General features: G+C 50.9%; 1 protein-coding gene across 5 annotated transcripts in view; it reads right to left on the bottom strand.

Annotated features, from left to right (window-relative positions):
* Window positions 1–14,715, bottom strand: part of ST3GAL4 (ST3 beta-galactoside alpha-2,3-sialyltransferase 4) — a 33,575-nt gene that overhangs the window by 6,351 nt on the left and 12,509 nt on the right. For 3 of the 5 annotated variants that reach the window (XM_047070706.1, XM_047070709.1, XM_047070707.1), the window contains 4 exons: window positions 1,440–1,515; window positions 1,049–1,133; window positions 606–686; window positions 196–293 (listed from right to left, as the gene is read on the bottom strand). In XM_047070706.1, coding sequence (XP_046926662.1) covers window positions 196–293; window positions 606–686; window positions 1,049–1,133; window positions 1,440–1,515 — 340 coding nt within the window. Of the gene's footprint in view, window positions 1–195; window positions 294–605; window positions 687–1,048; window positions 1,134–1,439; window positions 1,516–2,454; window positions 2,943–14,715 lie in introns of those variants that run through there. The other 2 variants (XM_047070708.1, XM_047070705.1) reach the window with 2 other exon arrangements.

Raw genomic sequence — 14,715 nt, 5'->3', positions numbered from 1 at the left:
GATGACAACAGTAGCTTTGCGAAGGCTAAAGACTGTCCCTCCACTGCTCCCCAGAGGCTTGGCTGCCTCTTTCTCCCCTGACCTCAGCATCAGAGCCTGGCTCACAACGTGGGCGCTGGGACCACGGGCAGCGAAGAACAGGAAGCCGTGTGGCCAAGTTGAGCGCACCATTCCCATCAACCCCGCACGTCTTACCGCTTCCCTTGGTCCCGTAGGGCAGCTCGTAGGCAGACGGCGTCTTGACCCAGAAATAATCCTTCAGCTGCAGGAAGATGGGCTGATCTCGGGAGTAGCTGCACGGAGGTGAAAGCAGGGTGGGGATGAGAAAGGGATTAATCTTGAAGCCCGAATCAGGGTCAGGTCAGGCCCCAGACTGACATGAGGGATCAGGAGGATGTCCGCTCTCTGGACGGCCTCCCCGGAAACAGCTCTGTGCTGACATGTTCAAGGGCCTCTCCTCCCCTCACGGGTTAACCCCGTGACCTAACCCATGTCCACTAACGCGGTCCCCTCCACCTCGCCGGCACTGAGGCCCCCACCCTGTGCAACCCTCAATCCACCTCACCCTGGCCATGCCCTGTCCCTCCTCAGCCTCAAGTACTTACTTGCCAAAGAGCTTAGAGGCCTTCCTCTCTGCCTCACCCTGGAAGCACGGCTCCTTCTTCTCTGGGCTGGGAAAATAAAAACTGGAGACAGAAAAGCAGAGGAGGCAGGAGCTCCGGTCACACCTCAAGGACCCAGGGGCATAGCAGCATACAATCCTGTCAACCCAAGTTCGCCCTTCGCCCTAAAACCAACTCGTTCTGAATCCAGCTCTTCCTTTCTCCTGAACTCCCCAGGTGGGGGCCCTGGGGAGCCATCCCAGACCCTACCCGCCAAACCCACCACCTGCCCTCCTGGAGGCATTTCATGCTAGTAGCTCAAGGGAGGGGTCACGCCCTGGCCCTCAACACCCTCCTGGCCCCGCTAGGTCTGCCGCCTCATGACGCCCCATCCCTGAGCCCACGCCTGAATAGAACCAATGGAAGGACATGGAAACTGGACTCACAGCTCAATGTACCTGTCTTCTCGGGAGATGGAATACCACACCATGACGATTAGGACCAGCGTCAACATGGCCAGGAGCTTCAAGCCTGCAGGGCACATGCACAGAGGAGCTAGAGGCTGAGACAGGCGGGTAGAGCGCCAGTCCACCTGCCCTGTTTTGGACCCTTACAACCTCCAGCTCAAGCAGACCCAGTCCTTGGCCCTGGCCTGGCCCTAGTTTTCCAGCAGAGGGCTTGGACCTGAGTGTTTCCACGGTCTTTGAAGATGAAGAGAGGGCCCCCTGGGCTCCCTGCCTGTCCCTCCACAACCCCCAGGGGGACCCAGGATGACGCTGAAGACAGCTTCTGGGGGGCCCATCCTTCAGGGCGGGGGAGCCCTGGGACAACACTCACGGGATTTGCTGATCATGTTTCTCAGCGGGTAGCAGGGTTCCTGGGGAGAGCTGTCATCCCGGCTGCCTCGGGCCACCTAGGAGGTAGGAGTCATGTGTGGTCAGCTCCGCAAACTTCCTGCCTAGACACTAGAGTAGGACACACGCGCCTGCCTTCCCTTCTCCAGAAAGCACAGAGCTGCTTCCGGGGAGGCCATCCAGAGAGCGGACATCCTCCTAATCCCTCAAGGGCGGCATCAGGGGTCCAGATGGGGCATATGCCACAGAAAGGGAAACCAAGCCCCACCCCTCGAAGATTAGGTCTCAAGCCAGACTGGCCTCTTCCAGCTTCCCTGGCGTGGTTTCTCGGGGCTCCGTGTCCTCTTCCTCACTTGGATCTGGGAAGGGCCAGCTCCAGGAGACAGACGGACACCTCGACCCACTTTGCTGAGCTTTACCTATCCTCCGCCATCCAAAGCATTCCCTCAGTTCTGGCGGCCACCCACCTCTCCATCCTTAGTCTCCCACTACTAAGCCAAACAGGTCCTCTCAGGCCAGACACTGGGGCGACGATGCACCATGGGACGGTCCGTACAGCCTCCTCCAGATCTTCTGGACTCTGACTAAAACGCAGTGCCCAAACCCTTAGCATCCCAGTGCTGGAGGGGGAGGAGGAGGGCGGGAAGTCCATGAAGGCAAGTGTTTGAAGGGGAGTGCAGGAAGGGAGGAGGGTCTGGTTGGTAGACGAAGAGACAGGAGACCCCTCTGGGTAAGGGCAAAGGACAAAGGGCGTGGCAAGGACAGGGCTCTGGAAAGGGGCCAGCTGCTACATGCACATAAGCAGAGAGGTCCCCACACACAGACTCAGCCAGGGCTATGCTGCAGTCACTGGGGAAGAAATTTCGGCATCTTGCCCAGCCACACGAAGGGGAGCAGGACACCAAGCATTTTTTTTTTTTTTTTTTTTTTTTTTTTTTTGTCGTCCACACGGTGTTCCTCAGTGCCCTGGATCAGAAGAATTGCCCTGGGCCACTTACTGAAAACATAGATTCCAGGGCCCCTCCCGGGGATTGCTGAGTCAGCCAGGGTGGGACCCGGGGACAGGCATTTTCACAAGCAGCCCAGGTGATTCTTGTGATCCACCTGGAAAGGGAGGGAATCTCTAGTGTTTGCACTCTCTCACAGAGACCTGGAAAACCTCAAATTATGTCTTCAGGACGACAGCTGGGTTTTGTTACAAATCATAAATCAATTATCCCGAACACTGTCCTATTATGAAGTTGATGTTTTGCCCCCAGGCTCCGCTCTGAGTCCACAAACACCAAGGAAGAATTTTAGTCTTGGAGGGGGGAGGAGAGAGCAGGGTAGGGGGCGGGTGAGGGATGGGGACCAGAGACAGACATCCTCCATAGAGTCATGAGCACCCATCCCCAAACCCCAGATGGAAGATGACCCTGCCCAGTAAGGAAAAGTTCTGGGGCACCTTGGTGGCTCAGTCGGTTAAACGCCTGACTTCAGCTCAGGTCATGATCTTACAGCTCATGAGTTCGAGCCCCACGTCGGGGTCTGTGCTGACAGCTCAGAGCCTGAAGCCTTCTTTGGATTCTGTGTCTCTGTCTCTCTCTGCCCCTCTCTTGCTTGCACTCTGTCTCTGTCTCTCTCTCAAAAATAAATACACATTAAAAAATTTTTAAAAAAAGAAAAGTTCTGGATTTGTAGTTAGAAGACCCAGTAAGGGGGCTCCTGGGTAGCTCAGTTGGCTAAGCACCTGACTCTTGGTTTTGGCTCAGGTCATGATCTCACAGTTCATGAGATTGAGTCCCGTGTAGGGGTCTGCACTGACAGTGTGGAGCCTGCTTGGGATTCTCTCCTCCCTCTCTCTCTGCCCCTCCTCTCCTCATGCACTTGTGCACCTGCTCTCTCTCTCTCTCTCTCTCTCTCTCAAAATGAATAAACTTTAAAAAAAAAAAAAAAGACACCAGTGAAAGCCATGGTTCTAGTAACTTCCCTGACCACTATCCCGAAAGTGACATGCCTTCTTCCATACCTACCTACAGCCACAGCCAAGTCATACCTTCCCTAGCACCTTCCAGAGCACTTCTCCTGATCTGTAATGAGCTTAGATACTTACTTTCTGTCTGTCTCCCCCACTGGAATATGAGCTCTGTGAGGGTAGCAATGAGGTCAGTCTTACTCCCAGCATCCAGCACACTGCCTGGCACAGAACCAGTGCTCAGGAAGTACTGAATGAGTAAGTAACACCTTGGGTTACCTTGGAGGAGTCACATCTCCCTCTCTGACCCTCGGTTTCTTTGGTTATAAAACTGGGAGGTTAGCTTAGTAGATGCTTGCAGCTCAAAATATACTTATCAGGTCAGCAGCATGGGCATCACTAGGGACCATATCAGAAATATATTAATCTGGGTCGGTTGAGCATCCAACTTCGGCTCAGGTCATGATCTCACAGTTGGTGGGTTCAAGCCCCGTGTCGGGCTCTGTGCTAACAGCTCAGAGCCTGGAGCCTGCTTCAGATTCTGTGTCTCCCTCTCTCTCTCTCTGCCCCTCACCTGCTGACGCTCTCTCTCTCAAAAGTAAACAAACATTTAAAAAGTATAAAATAAATAAACATTAAAAAAAAAATTTTAATGCATAATCTCAGGCCCCTCCACACCTACAAAATCAGGATCTGCATTTGAATAAGATCTCCTGATCAATGAGAGGTACATTCAAGTTTAAGAAACACTAGTTAAACTGGGTGTTTTTGATCTTGGCTGAACAGGAAAATCACCTGGGGTGCTAAATAATTTTTAAAGTAAAGTATAATTAAGAGTATCTGGGTCCCACACCTAGGAATTCTCACTTAATGTGACTGGCCCAGCACTGGAATTTGTGCAAGCATTTCAGGTGATTCTAACACGCAGCCAAGCAAAATTGCACCTGCATTCTTCTCAAAGATAGAACAAACAATCCTAAAATTTGTACGGAACCACAAAAGACCACGAAGAGCCAAAGTGATACTGAAAAAGAAACCAAAGCAGGAGGCATCACAATCCCAGACTTTAGCCTCTACTACAAAGCTGTAATCATCAAGACAGTATGGTATTGGCACAAAACAGACAAATAGACCAACGGAATAGAATACAGAACCCAGAATTGGACCCACAAATGTATGGCCAACTAATCTTTGACAAAGCAGGAAAGAGTATCCAATGGAAAAAACGCAGTCTTTTTAGCAAATGGTGCTGGGAGAACTGGACAGTAACATGCAGAAAAATGAAACTAGACCACTTTCTTACACCATACACAAAAATAAACTCAAAATGGATGAAAGACCTGAATGTGAGACAGGAAACCATCAAAACCCGAGAGGAGAAAGCAGGCAACAACCTCTTTGACCTCAGCTGCAGCAATTTCTTACTTGACACATCTCCAAAGGCAAGGGAATTAAAAGCAAAAATGAACTACTGGGACTTCATCAAGATAAAAAGCTTCTGCACTACAAAGGAAACAATCAACAAAACTAAAAGGCAACTGACGGAATGGGAAAAGATATTTGCAAATGACATATCTGGTAAAGGGCTAGTATCTAAAATCTGTTAAAGAACTCACCAAACTCCACACCCGAAAACCAAATAATCCAGTGAAGAAATGGGCAGAAGACATGAATAGACACTTTTCCAAAGAAGACATCCAGATGGCCAACCGACGCATGAAACGATGCTCAACGTCCCTCATCATCAGGGAAATACAAATCAAAGCCACACTGAGATACCACCTCACACCGGTCAGAGTGGCTAAAATGAACAAATCAGGAGACTATAACACTGGAGAGGATGTGGAGAAACGGGAACCCTCATGCACTGTTGGTGGGAATGCAAACTGGTGCAGCCGCTCTGGAAAACAGTGTGAAGGTTCCTCAAAAAATTAAAAATAGATCTACCCTATGACCCAGCAATAGCACTGCTAGGAATTTACCCAAGGGATACAGGAGTGCTGACGCATAGGGGCACGTGTACCCCAGTGTTTACAGCGGCGCTTTCAACAATAGGCAAATTATGGAAAGTGCCTAAATGTCCAACAACTGACGAATGGATAAAGAAGATGTGGTTTATGTATACAATGGAATACTACTTGGCAATGAGAAAAGAATGAAATCATGCCATCTGCAGCAACGTGGATGGAACTGGAGGGTATTAGGCTAAGTCAGTCAGAGAAAGACAGATATCATATGTTTTCACTCATATGTGGATCTTGAGAAACTTAACAGAAGACCATGGGGGAAGGGAAGGGGAGGAAAAAAACAGTTACAAACAGAGAGAGAGGGAGGCAAACCATAAGACACCCTTAAATACAGAAAACAAACTGAGGGTTGATGGGGTGTGGGGGAGAGGGGAAAGTGGGTGATGGGAAGGGAGGAGGGCACTGGTTGGGATGAGCACTAGGTATTGTATGGAAGCCAATTTGACAATAAATTATATTAAAATAAAAGGAACTACTGAGGAGGAGGAGGAGGAGGAGGAGGAAGAGGGTGGGAAGAATAAGGGGGTGGGAGGAGGAGGAAGGAGGGAGAGGGGAAGGCGGAGGAGGTAGGGGAGAGGAGGGGGAAGTGGAGGAGGAGGAGGAAGGGGAGGATAATGAGGATGTCCGAATGAATGACCAAAGCAGGCTGCTCAACCTTGATGTGTACATCCTGACTCAGTGGGTGTGGCTGGGTATGAATTCTAACTAACTCCCAGGTGGTGCCCTGCTGCTGGGCTAGGACCACACTCTGTGTTCGAGAGCTCCACGCCAGGATCCTGAGAGCTCAGGACTTGAGGAACCACACCCTCTCCTACCCTCTACTCCCTCTCAATCTTTCATGACCAGGATTCACTCCATTTCACTTCATCTCCTTTTGTATCAGTAGGTCACGACATCGGTGACCTGACTGGCACAAGGCCAGCACCTGAGAAATACGAAAATATATAGATGTCCACGTCCCCTTCTCCGAGATTGTTGTTTAATTGGTTAAGGGCAGGGCACAGGCATTCCTAAACAAAACAAAACAAACCCCCACCTCCCTGGTGATTCCAACAGGAAGCCGGGATGAAAAATACCACATACCGAGCTCCACAGTAACTGAAAGACGCATACCCAGCCACCCTCCAGGCCCCACCTGGATGGAGGAGACCTTTGGCACCGGGAGGTGAGCACAGCTGACTAGTCCGGGTCCCCAGCAACAAGACAACTAGCCATCTTGGACCTCTTCCCCGGAAAGTCTGCACTGGTATGTCTTTGTTCCCAAACTGTGCTGGTCTGTGTGAAGCAGACTGCCCGGTCTTTGAGCTTGCTCCAAGATCCCCTATCAGGGATTTCATCAGCCCACCCCTTCCCCTTGCTGGGCCAAGCCGAGGACCAGCAGCCCCGGACAATCCCGGAGCACAGGCTTCTTGGGCCTGCCTCAGGTCAACCGATAGCCTTCTCCCAGCAGCTGTCCCACATTACTGATCAGGCATGAGAAAAAGTCACAGTAGAGTACCTGGGTAGAACAGCGGGAATCTGATCTGCTCACGTCCAACGTGCACCAGCCCCTACCACCAACTGCCGAGGAAACCAGCTCGCCCAACCCACTAGGCAAAGTGACCCCAGGGCAGGAAGGCCGTGTGCTCTTAAGATGCTTGGCCAAATAGCAGTGTCCCTTGCAGAGGTGAGGCTATGAGCACAGCCCCAGACATCACGAAAGGGCAGAACCAGGGGCACAGGGTGAAGAATTAAGGCCCCATGGAAGCAGCAACCGTGTCTCATGCAGCACAGACACTCACAGCCTGACACACAGCAGGTACCCAGCAGGTACTGTACCTGCTGACCCAGGAGGGACAGTATCCCCCTAAGGGCACAGCATGATGCCAGGCCCCTCGAGCCCTGGGGCCTATCAAACGGATATGGTGTAATGTCCCTGAGAAGGGGTCCAGGAAGACCCGTGGGGGCAGAGGCACCGGCTCTGTTCTTACTGGTTCACAGACCTTGAGCGAGTCACGTAATACACGTCCCTCAGTTCTAGAGGGAAAAACTGGAGCTACCTGTCTGCCACCTCTAGACTCACCCACCCCTCTTGTTCCCTCCTAATCCCTCCACCTGGACACCGATCCCCGCTCACCTTGCCAGTACTGTTCCCCATCAGTGGTCCCCTTTGCCCTTCTCTCTGTCACTCCTCTCTAATAAACATACTTAAATCTCCCTCCTCCCTCTTTGCCTCTACCTCCTCCTCCAGCTACCCCTGCGTCTGCCCCCTTACCTCCAGTGGTCAGACTTCTGTATCTGTGCTGTTTCCACTCACTCCTTCAGCCCTACACCACCACCCACGTTTTATGCGGAAATAGCTCCTGTGAAAGCCATCAGCGGCCTCGTAACTGTCCAACCTGAGGAAGGACTGTCTTCACTCTCCCTCATACTCTGAAGCCTTTGATACAGTCCACTGATACCGCCTTCTTGGCTTCTGGGTCAAGAACTTCTCCAGGTTTCCCTCCTAGCTCTGTGCCAGTCTGTTCTGACCCCACTTCAGTCAGGTGCTGGCGTTCCCCAGGGATCTATCCTTGACCCTCTGCTCTCCCCTGCCTGTTTTCACAGGACAAGTGCATTCACTATCAGACGACTGACCACTACTCCTACCCTGATGATCCAAACCCTTTGATTCCTCCCCAGATCCCATCCTATTTCTGGTTGTCTGCTGCACATCCTACCCAGATGATCACAAACGCTTCAAACTTCACATGCCCAAACTGGACCCGTTTCTCCCCACTCTCCGCTGCCCCCCCACCCAGGCCCCACATCATCCTAAACTCAGCCTGCCAACATCTGCCTCCCCTCACGCCATCCCTACTGAACAGTTACTAAATATGATTGATTCTACTCCAATTCCTCATCCCAACCAGTGCTCTCTGGGCTCCTAATGAACTGAATGTTCGGCATCGTGGGAGGCACTGGGCATGTGAAGCTTTAAAAAACCTGGCTGCGGCACAAAGGTCACATGGTCTAGAGCCTCAGAAACATTTTAGAATACAGTCCTTCCATGTCTTCTTGAGACACATAGAGTCTAGATCCCACCCCACCTTCCCTGCTTCCTAATTGGTCTCTGCCCAATTAGTCTTTCTACACTCAACCCCCTCTTTTGGAACTGCCAACATGGGATGCTTCTAAGAAATAACTTGGATCAAAGCACCCTCCTGCCTCAGTTGCTCCCATTCCTTAAATGAAAAGCCAAAGCTCCTTAGTGGCCACCAGGACCCTTCACCCTCGGGTCACACGCCCTGCAGGTGCACCTGCTATCCTCTTCCCAAGCACATCACCTCCTCTGCAGACTCCCCTCCAGTGGGACACCCTAAGCCCCTCCCCGCCCCATTCATTGGAACCACCTCACTCCAGTGTCATCTCAAAGGGCTCCACCTCTATGAAATCTATTCGGACATTTCTAAGCAATTGATGTTTCTCTTCCCACAAAATATCGTTTGTAACTTGCTTCTGGCACTTCACAGGTAATATAATTTCATATTATGTAATTACTGCTCTTCCTGTTTTGCCCACTATCTCCTGACCTCTGAAATTGGAGGCTTGTTTATACCAAGAGTCTATCAGAGTGCCTGGATTACAGAAGATGCTGTATCACATAATATAATTTTATATTATATTATGTGTTTTGTATCTTGCCCATGAGACTATGACCTCTGTGGTCTGGGACTTCATTATATTTTCAGACTCTATTATAGAGTTCAAAATGTAGCAGATGTTTTGTAAACATCCGACACACAAGTAATAAGATGAGATTAAACATGTGTTACATCCCTTGTTAATTGCTAAAATGTATGGTGCATTTACCATGTGGGATATCAGGAGGGTTCCTACCCCATCGCCATTGCTTTGGGGACCAGAGAAGTCACTGTTGTGAGGGGCCGTGTTTAGCAACATCTTTGACCTCTACCCACCAGATGCCACTCCCCAGTAGGAACCCCACTCCCCAGTGTGACAACCACATTGTCTCCAGACATGACCAGATGTTGAGAACTAGTCTGCTAGACACTTTTAGGGGCTGTCCAAGTATGATCTCAACCCTAGGAGTTAAACACCATGACGACCTGCATCACAGAGACAGGGACCCGATGTGCAGGAAGGGTCAGCAACTTGCCCGAGGGCGAAGGGCTAGTGAGAAGGACTGGGACTCAGGCTGCTTGGCTCTGGAGCCCACATGCCCGACCCTCTACTGCCTCAAAAACTCTCCTGTGAAGGAATGGCTCCCTCGATTCTTTTACTTCCTCGAGCAAGTAAAGGAAGTCAGCCCTCTACCAGATCAAAGTCTTTCAAACGCTTACAGCAGCTACCAGCAGCCTTCCTTGCTCCTTCTCAGGCAGCCTTCTTATGAGACACAGTCTCTATTTGCCACCCACCCCCCTCCCCGTAGCCCGAGGCTCCTATGGAAGCTCTCCAGCAGGCTTCCAATGCATACAACTGTATCCACGGGATTAGTACTGCCTTCCATCTGGACACCAGACTTCCATGAATGCTGGCTAAGACTGCGCTCACTTTCCTGCCACCACAACACGCCCGTGGCATGGGACTAAAATCCCTCAGCCAGGCCTCCTGAACTTGTGTGGCTACCCTTTTGAACCTAAGAGCAGATCTGTTCTACACCTGCTCATGCACATTTCATCTTAGGAATCTGGGGTCGCATTTCCACCTGTCAAAGTGAGTGAATCTCAGTGGTGCCAGCCAGCCCACCATGATTCCTCCCAGCTCGGAGTCCTCTGCTAATATTCCAGAGGGGACTCAAGCTGGACTATGAAGTCCACGTGACTTGACGCTGTTGCTCACTAAGGCGAGATGACACACGCCATTGGGGTTCCGTGGGACTACACCCTACTTTAATCAGTCATTCTTGGGTGCAGATGGCTAAGTGTGTGCAATTCTCCCGAACAGATCAGTCACCTACAACACTTCTCAGCTCAAAAACGCTCCATGGGCTCCTTGTCTACCCAGAGAGACATGGGTTTGATATCTCTTCACTGATCTCTTTATTCACCTTCTCTACCTGCCATCGAGAGTTCCATGCACACCCAACATTTCCGATCCCCCCTCCCTGCTTGTAAAGATTCTGTTGTTGTTTTGTTTGCTGGTGTATCACCAATGTCTAGGATAGTGACCTGTACACAGTAGGCTCTCAATACAAATTCACTGAATTCATAAATGGATCTATTGGTCGGGGACATCACTGGACCAAGAGAAGAGGAAGCAGCAACAGTGGGTCCCATACTCGCTTCATCCCCTCCGGCTCACCCCCTGGCTAGACACAGCCTGCAGACTGTGTCCTCTCCCCATCACTGAACAGCACAGCATGACCACGGCACGCCCAATGGGGAGTGAGGCCTGCCTTGGCCCCAGCTCATGTGAGACAGCCCAGGGCTGCGTAATTGACCAACTGCCTCAAGGCCCGTGAGTGGGCAGATGGGGGCATCTGTCTGGCCATCCAAGGTTGGAGGGAAAGGGGACTGACAGGCTTCCCACTGAAGCACAGAAGGCTCTCTGTTCCCCACTCGTGGGGTCCACAGGCTGCCGCGCCCCCATCAGACACCCCAACCAGCCCAGCACTTGCAGCCTCCTGCACAGAAACACTGTATCATCCACTTTATCAGCTGCCAGTCACAAGACACCACGGGGAACCACTTGAAAATCATACTTCTGGTGTCTTTCTGGGTGGGGCAGAAGCTTTGAATTCCAGAAAGCTGAAGCTGTGGCAGGGTAGAGAATCAACGGTACAGACTCATAGCCAGGATTTAAAAAAGGAACAGTATGGTGTGGCTGTGGACCTGCCCCAGGTCCCAGGCAGGGGCTTAGGGTATGTTTCCTTCCCCAGACTTTTCACCCAGGAGTTGACGAATTTGGCCCCAAGATGCCTAGGCTAAAGGCACTACCGGAGTTGGGGCCTGAACTCAGCTCCCCACCAATCTGGCCAGTCTCCTTCCTCCTCTGGCCTCCAGATTCCTCTTCTGAAAACGGTGGATGGCACCAGCCCTGCCCCATCCCACATGTGGCTATGGAGTACTTGCAGTGTGGCTGGTTCACACTGAGTGTGTTACAAGTGGAAAACATATGCAGTGAGGAAGACACTTGTTGGGATGAGCGCTGGGTGTTAGACATAGGGGATGAATCACTGGAATCCACTCCTGAAATCCTAATTGCACTACATGCTAACTAACTTGGATGTAAATTATAAATAAATACGTGAATGCATCAATAAATAAAGTTACACTAACAATAAAAAAAAAAAAAGAAAACATGCTGGATTTCAGAGACTTAGTACCAAAAAAAGTGAACTATCACCTTAAAAATCTATTTGATTGATCACACACTGAACTAATATTTTGGCTATACTGGGTTAAAATATTCAAAATTTATTTCACCTCCTTATTTTTGCTTTTTAAAAATGTAGCTAACTTAACATTAAAAAAATTTTTTTGAACATTTATTTATTATTGAGAGACAGAGAGAGACAGACTGTTAGCAGGGGAGGGGCAGAGAGAGAGGGAGACACAGAATCCGAAGCAGGCTCCAGGCTCTGAGCTGTCAGCACAGAGCCCGGCGTGGGGCTTGAACTCACACACCGCGAGATCATGACCTGAGCCGAAGTCGGACGCTTAACCGACTGAGCCACCCAGGCGCCCCTAAGTTAACATTTTAAAAAATATGTTTATTTTCAGTAATCTCTATACTCAATGTTGGGCCCAAACTCACAGCCCCGAGATCAAGAGTCACATGCTCTTCCAACTGAGCCAGCCAGGAACCCTAACTTAACCTCTTTTAAAATTTAAAATTACCTATGTGGCTTGAGTTTGTGGTTCCCACTGTTTTTTTGTTTTGTTTTGTTTTGTTTTGTTTGAGAGTGAGAGAACATGGGGGAGGGGCAGAGAGAGAGAGAGAGAGAGAGAGAGAATATCAAGCAGACCTGGATACGGGCTCAATCTCACAACCTTGACTCAGCCGAAATCAAGAGTCAAATGCTCAACTGGCTGAGACACCCAGGCGCCTGCCCCCCAGTGCATTTCCACTGGACAGCGCTGGACCAGGCAATCTCTGAGATCCTACTGGAAGTACCTGTAGAGCACATTAAGCTGCACACACTTCCTGGACCCCAGCTCAGGAAGGCTAAATCAGAGTGTCCGAGATGCCTCCAGAGGGCCCTGGTCACTCTGACAGTCACAGTGAGCACTGTCTCAAGGTCTCAAGAGTGTCAGAGTTGAGAAGACTCCACTCTTCCCCAGCATCCGTTCCCCTCTTCCTGGGCTGTCAGGGTTCTGGATGCACAGCCACAGTTCAAGGTGACATTGGCACCTGGCACACCAGCCCAATCTCCGCTCTCACCACATCCAACGTCTTCCTGACCCTGGCAACTCGCCCCAGTGCCTGAGCAGAACTGGCCTCACGGCTACGCCTCGCACGCCACACCCTCCCGGGGTCCACGTGGACAGCCATGTTTAGGTTGGCAAGCGGGTCACATGGAACTGTCTTGCCAGAACCTTCGCTCCTCCTCAGGCCAAGAGCTGTGCCTGGGGCACTGGCCACTGGGCCTGAACCCTGCCTCTGCCACTTAGCATCCCTAAGCCTTGGTCTCCCCATCTGTAGAATGGAGGCCAAGAGCCCCTGCCACAAGTCCCACTGTGCTGGTTAACATGATAACATAGGAAAGACACATGGGAAACGCTCAGCGAACAGCAACTATTAGCCATACTTCTTCTTCATGTGCTAAGTGAAATCCAAAAGCTGTGGCTGTGTGGGATGCAGGGTGGATTAAAACATCATTTTGAAAACACCATTTTTTGGTGGGGCGCCTGGATGGTGCAGTCGGTGGAGTGTGCCGCCCTTGATCTCTGGGTTGTACTTAAAAATAAAAATCTTTAAAAAAATAATAAAAAATAGGGGCGCCTGGGTGGCGCAGTCGGTTAAGCGTCCGACTTCAGCCAGGTCACGATCTCGCGGTCCGTGAGTTCGAGCCCCGCGTCGGGCTCTGGGCTGATGGCTCAGAGCCTGGAGCCTGTTTCTGACTCTGTGTCTCCCTCTCTCTCTGCCCCTCCCCCGTTCATGCTCTGTCTCTCTCTGTCCCAAAAATAAATAAACGTTGAAAAAAAAATTAAAAAAAAAAAAAATAATAATAATAAAAAATAAATGAAAAAAAACACGATTTTTCCCTCAGTCTGTTGTGCGACCAAAGGCAAAGAAATAAACACCGAACCTTACGTGATGCCCATGGGACTGTCCACCGAACAGAGAAAGTCCCCGATGACCCCTGGGCTTCCCGCTTCCCCCAGCACTTCCTAAACACACCCTCCCCTCCCCAAAGAGAAGAAGTTTAGCTTGCACGCCCCCTCCACACCTGACCCCCACTTGAGAATGGAGACAGGGCTAAAGATTCCCATCTGAGTCCTTGTCTTGGCAGGGGCTGACGGCAGGATAAATGGTGTGGGATCTGGAATCACAAGCCCAGACCTCCGTCCCTGGCTTCCCTTGTCCTGGCCACTCTCCCTTTCATGCTGCCCCTCAAGCCAGGGTCCCAGACTACCCAATCTAGGAGTCTCCTCCCGGCCCCCAGTCTTGCCTCCTCACTCCGTTTTGCTTCCTTTGTAGCAGTGACACCACGCTATTTCCCATACCCCAAGAAAGCAGGGACTCCTTGTGGCCGACAGTATCTCTCGCACCAAATTTAATACATGTCACGTGGTAGGTAACTGACAAACACTGAAATGAACACATGTCTAAATGAACGAGCAAATGAGCAGGACAAGCATGGACAGAAAAGTTTCGTCAGATTAGAGCATCCCAGACCCTTATTTTGCAAAGACCTGAGCACACAAGGCGCTAGGAGCCTGCTAGAGGCTGGGCTCAGGGGCTGGCGGACGCACCAAGTGTCACAACTTTTGCCAAACACACGTGGCTGCGCTCACAAACATACCCTTATCACCAAGAAGGCGTGGCTTCTGCACCACCTTTGACTCACCTTAATCACCACCAGCTCCAGGGCTATTGGACCACACGATGAGCTGATGTCAACCAACAGACCTATCGAGATCCCAGGAGAGCCTCAAAGATGCCCTATTACCTCACATCCCCTTTATTTGTTCCCCAAGAGGGCCGGCCTAGGCTAAAACCTCAGCCACCCCTCCCTGCACCTCAAAGGACCTTTGGCATCCTGGAGGCAGAGGAGAGGGGTCTGGACACAAACCTGAGGTTCAATCCCACCTCTGCAGTCACAGGCCAGGCAGTCCTGAACAAGCTCCTGT

This window comes from Lynx rufus, unplaced genomic scaffold, assembly GCF_022079265.1.
Source record: "Lynx rufus isolate CCGP_SWC_20201006 ecotype Redwood Valley unplaced genomic scaffold, mLynRuf1.p SCAF_9, whole genome shotgun sequence".
In the NCBI taxonomy this organism is placed as follows: Eukaryota; Metazoa; Chordata; class Mammalia; order Carnivora; family Felidae; genus Lynx; species Lynx rufus.
The sequence above is the reverse complement of the archived record's forward strand: the minus strand, read 5'-3'. Positions and strand labels throughout refer to the sequence as shown.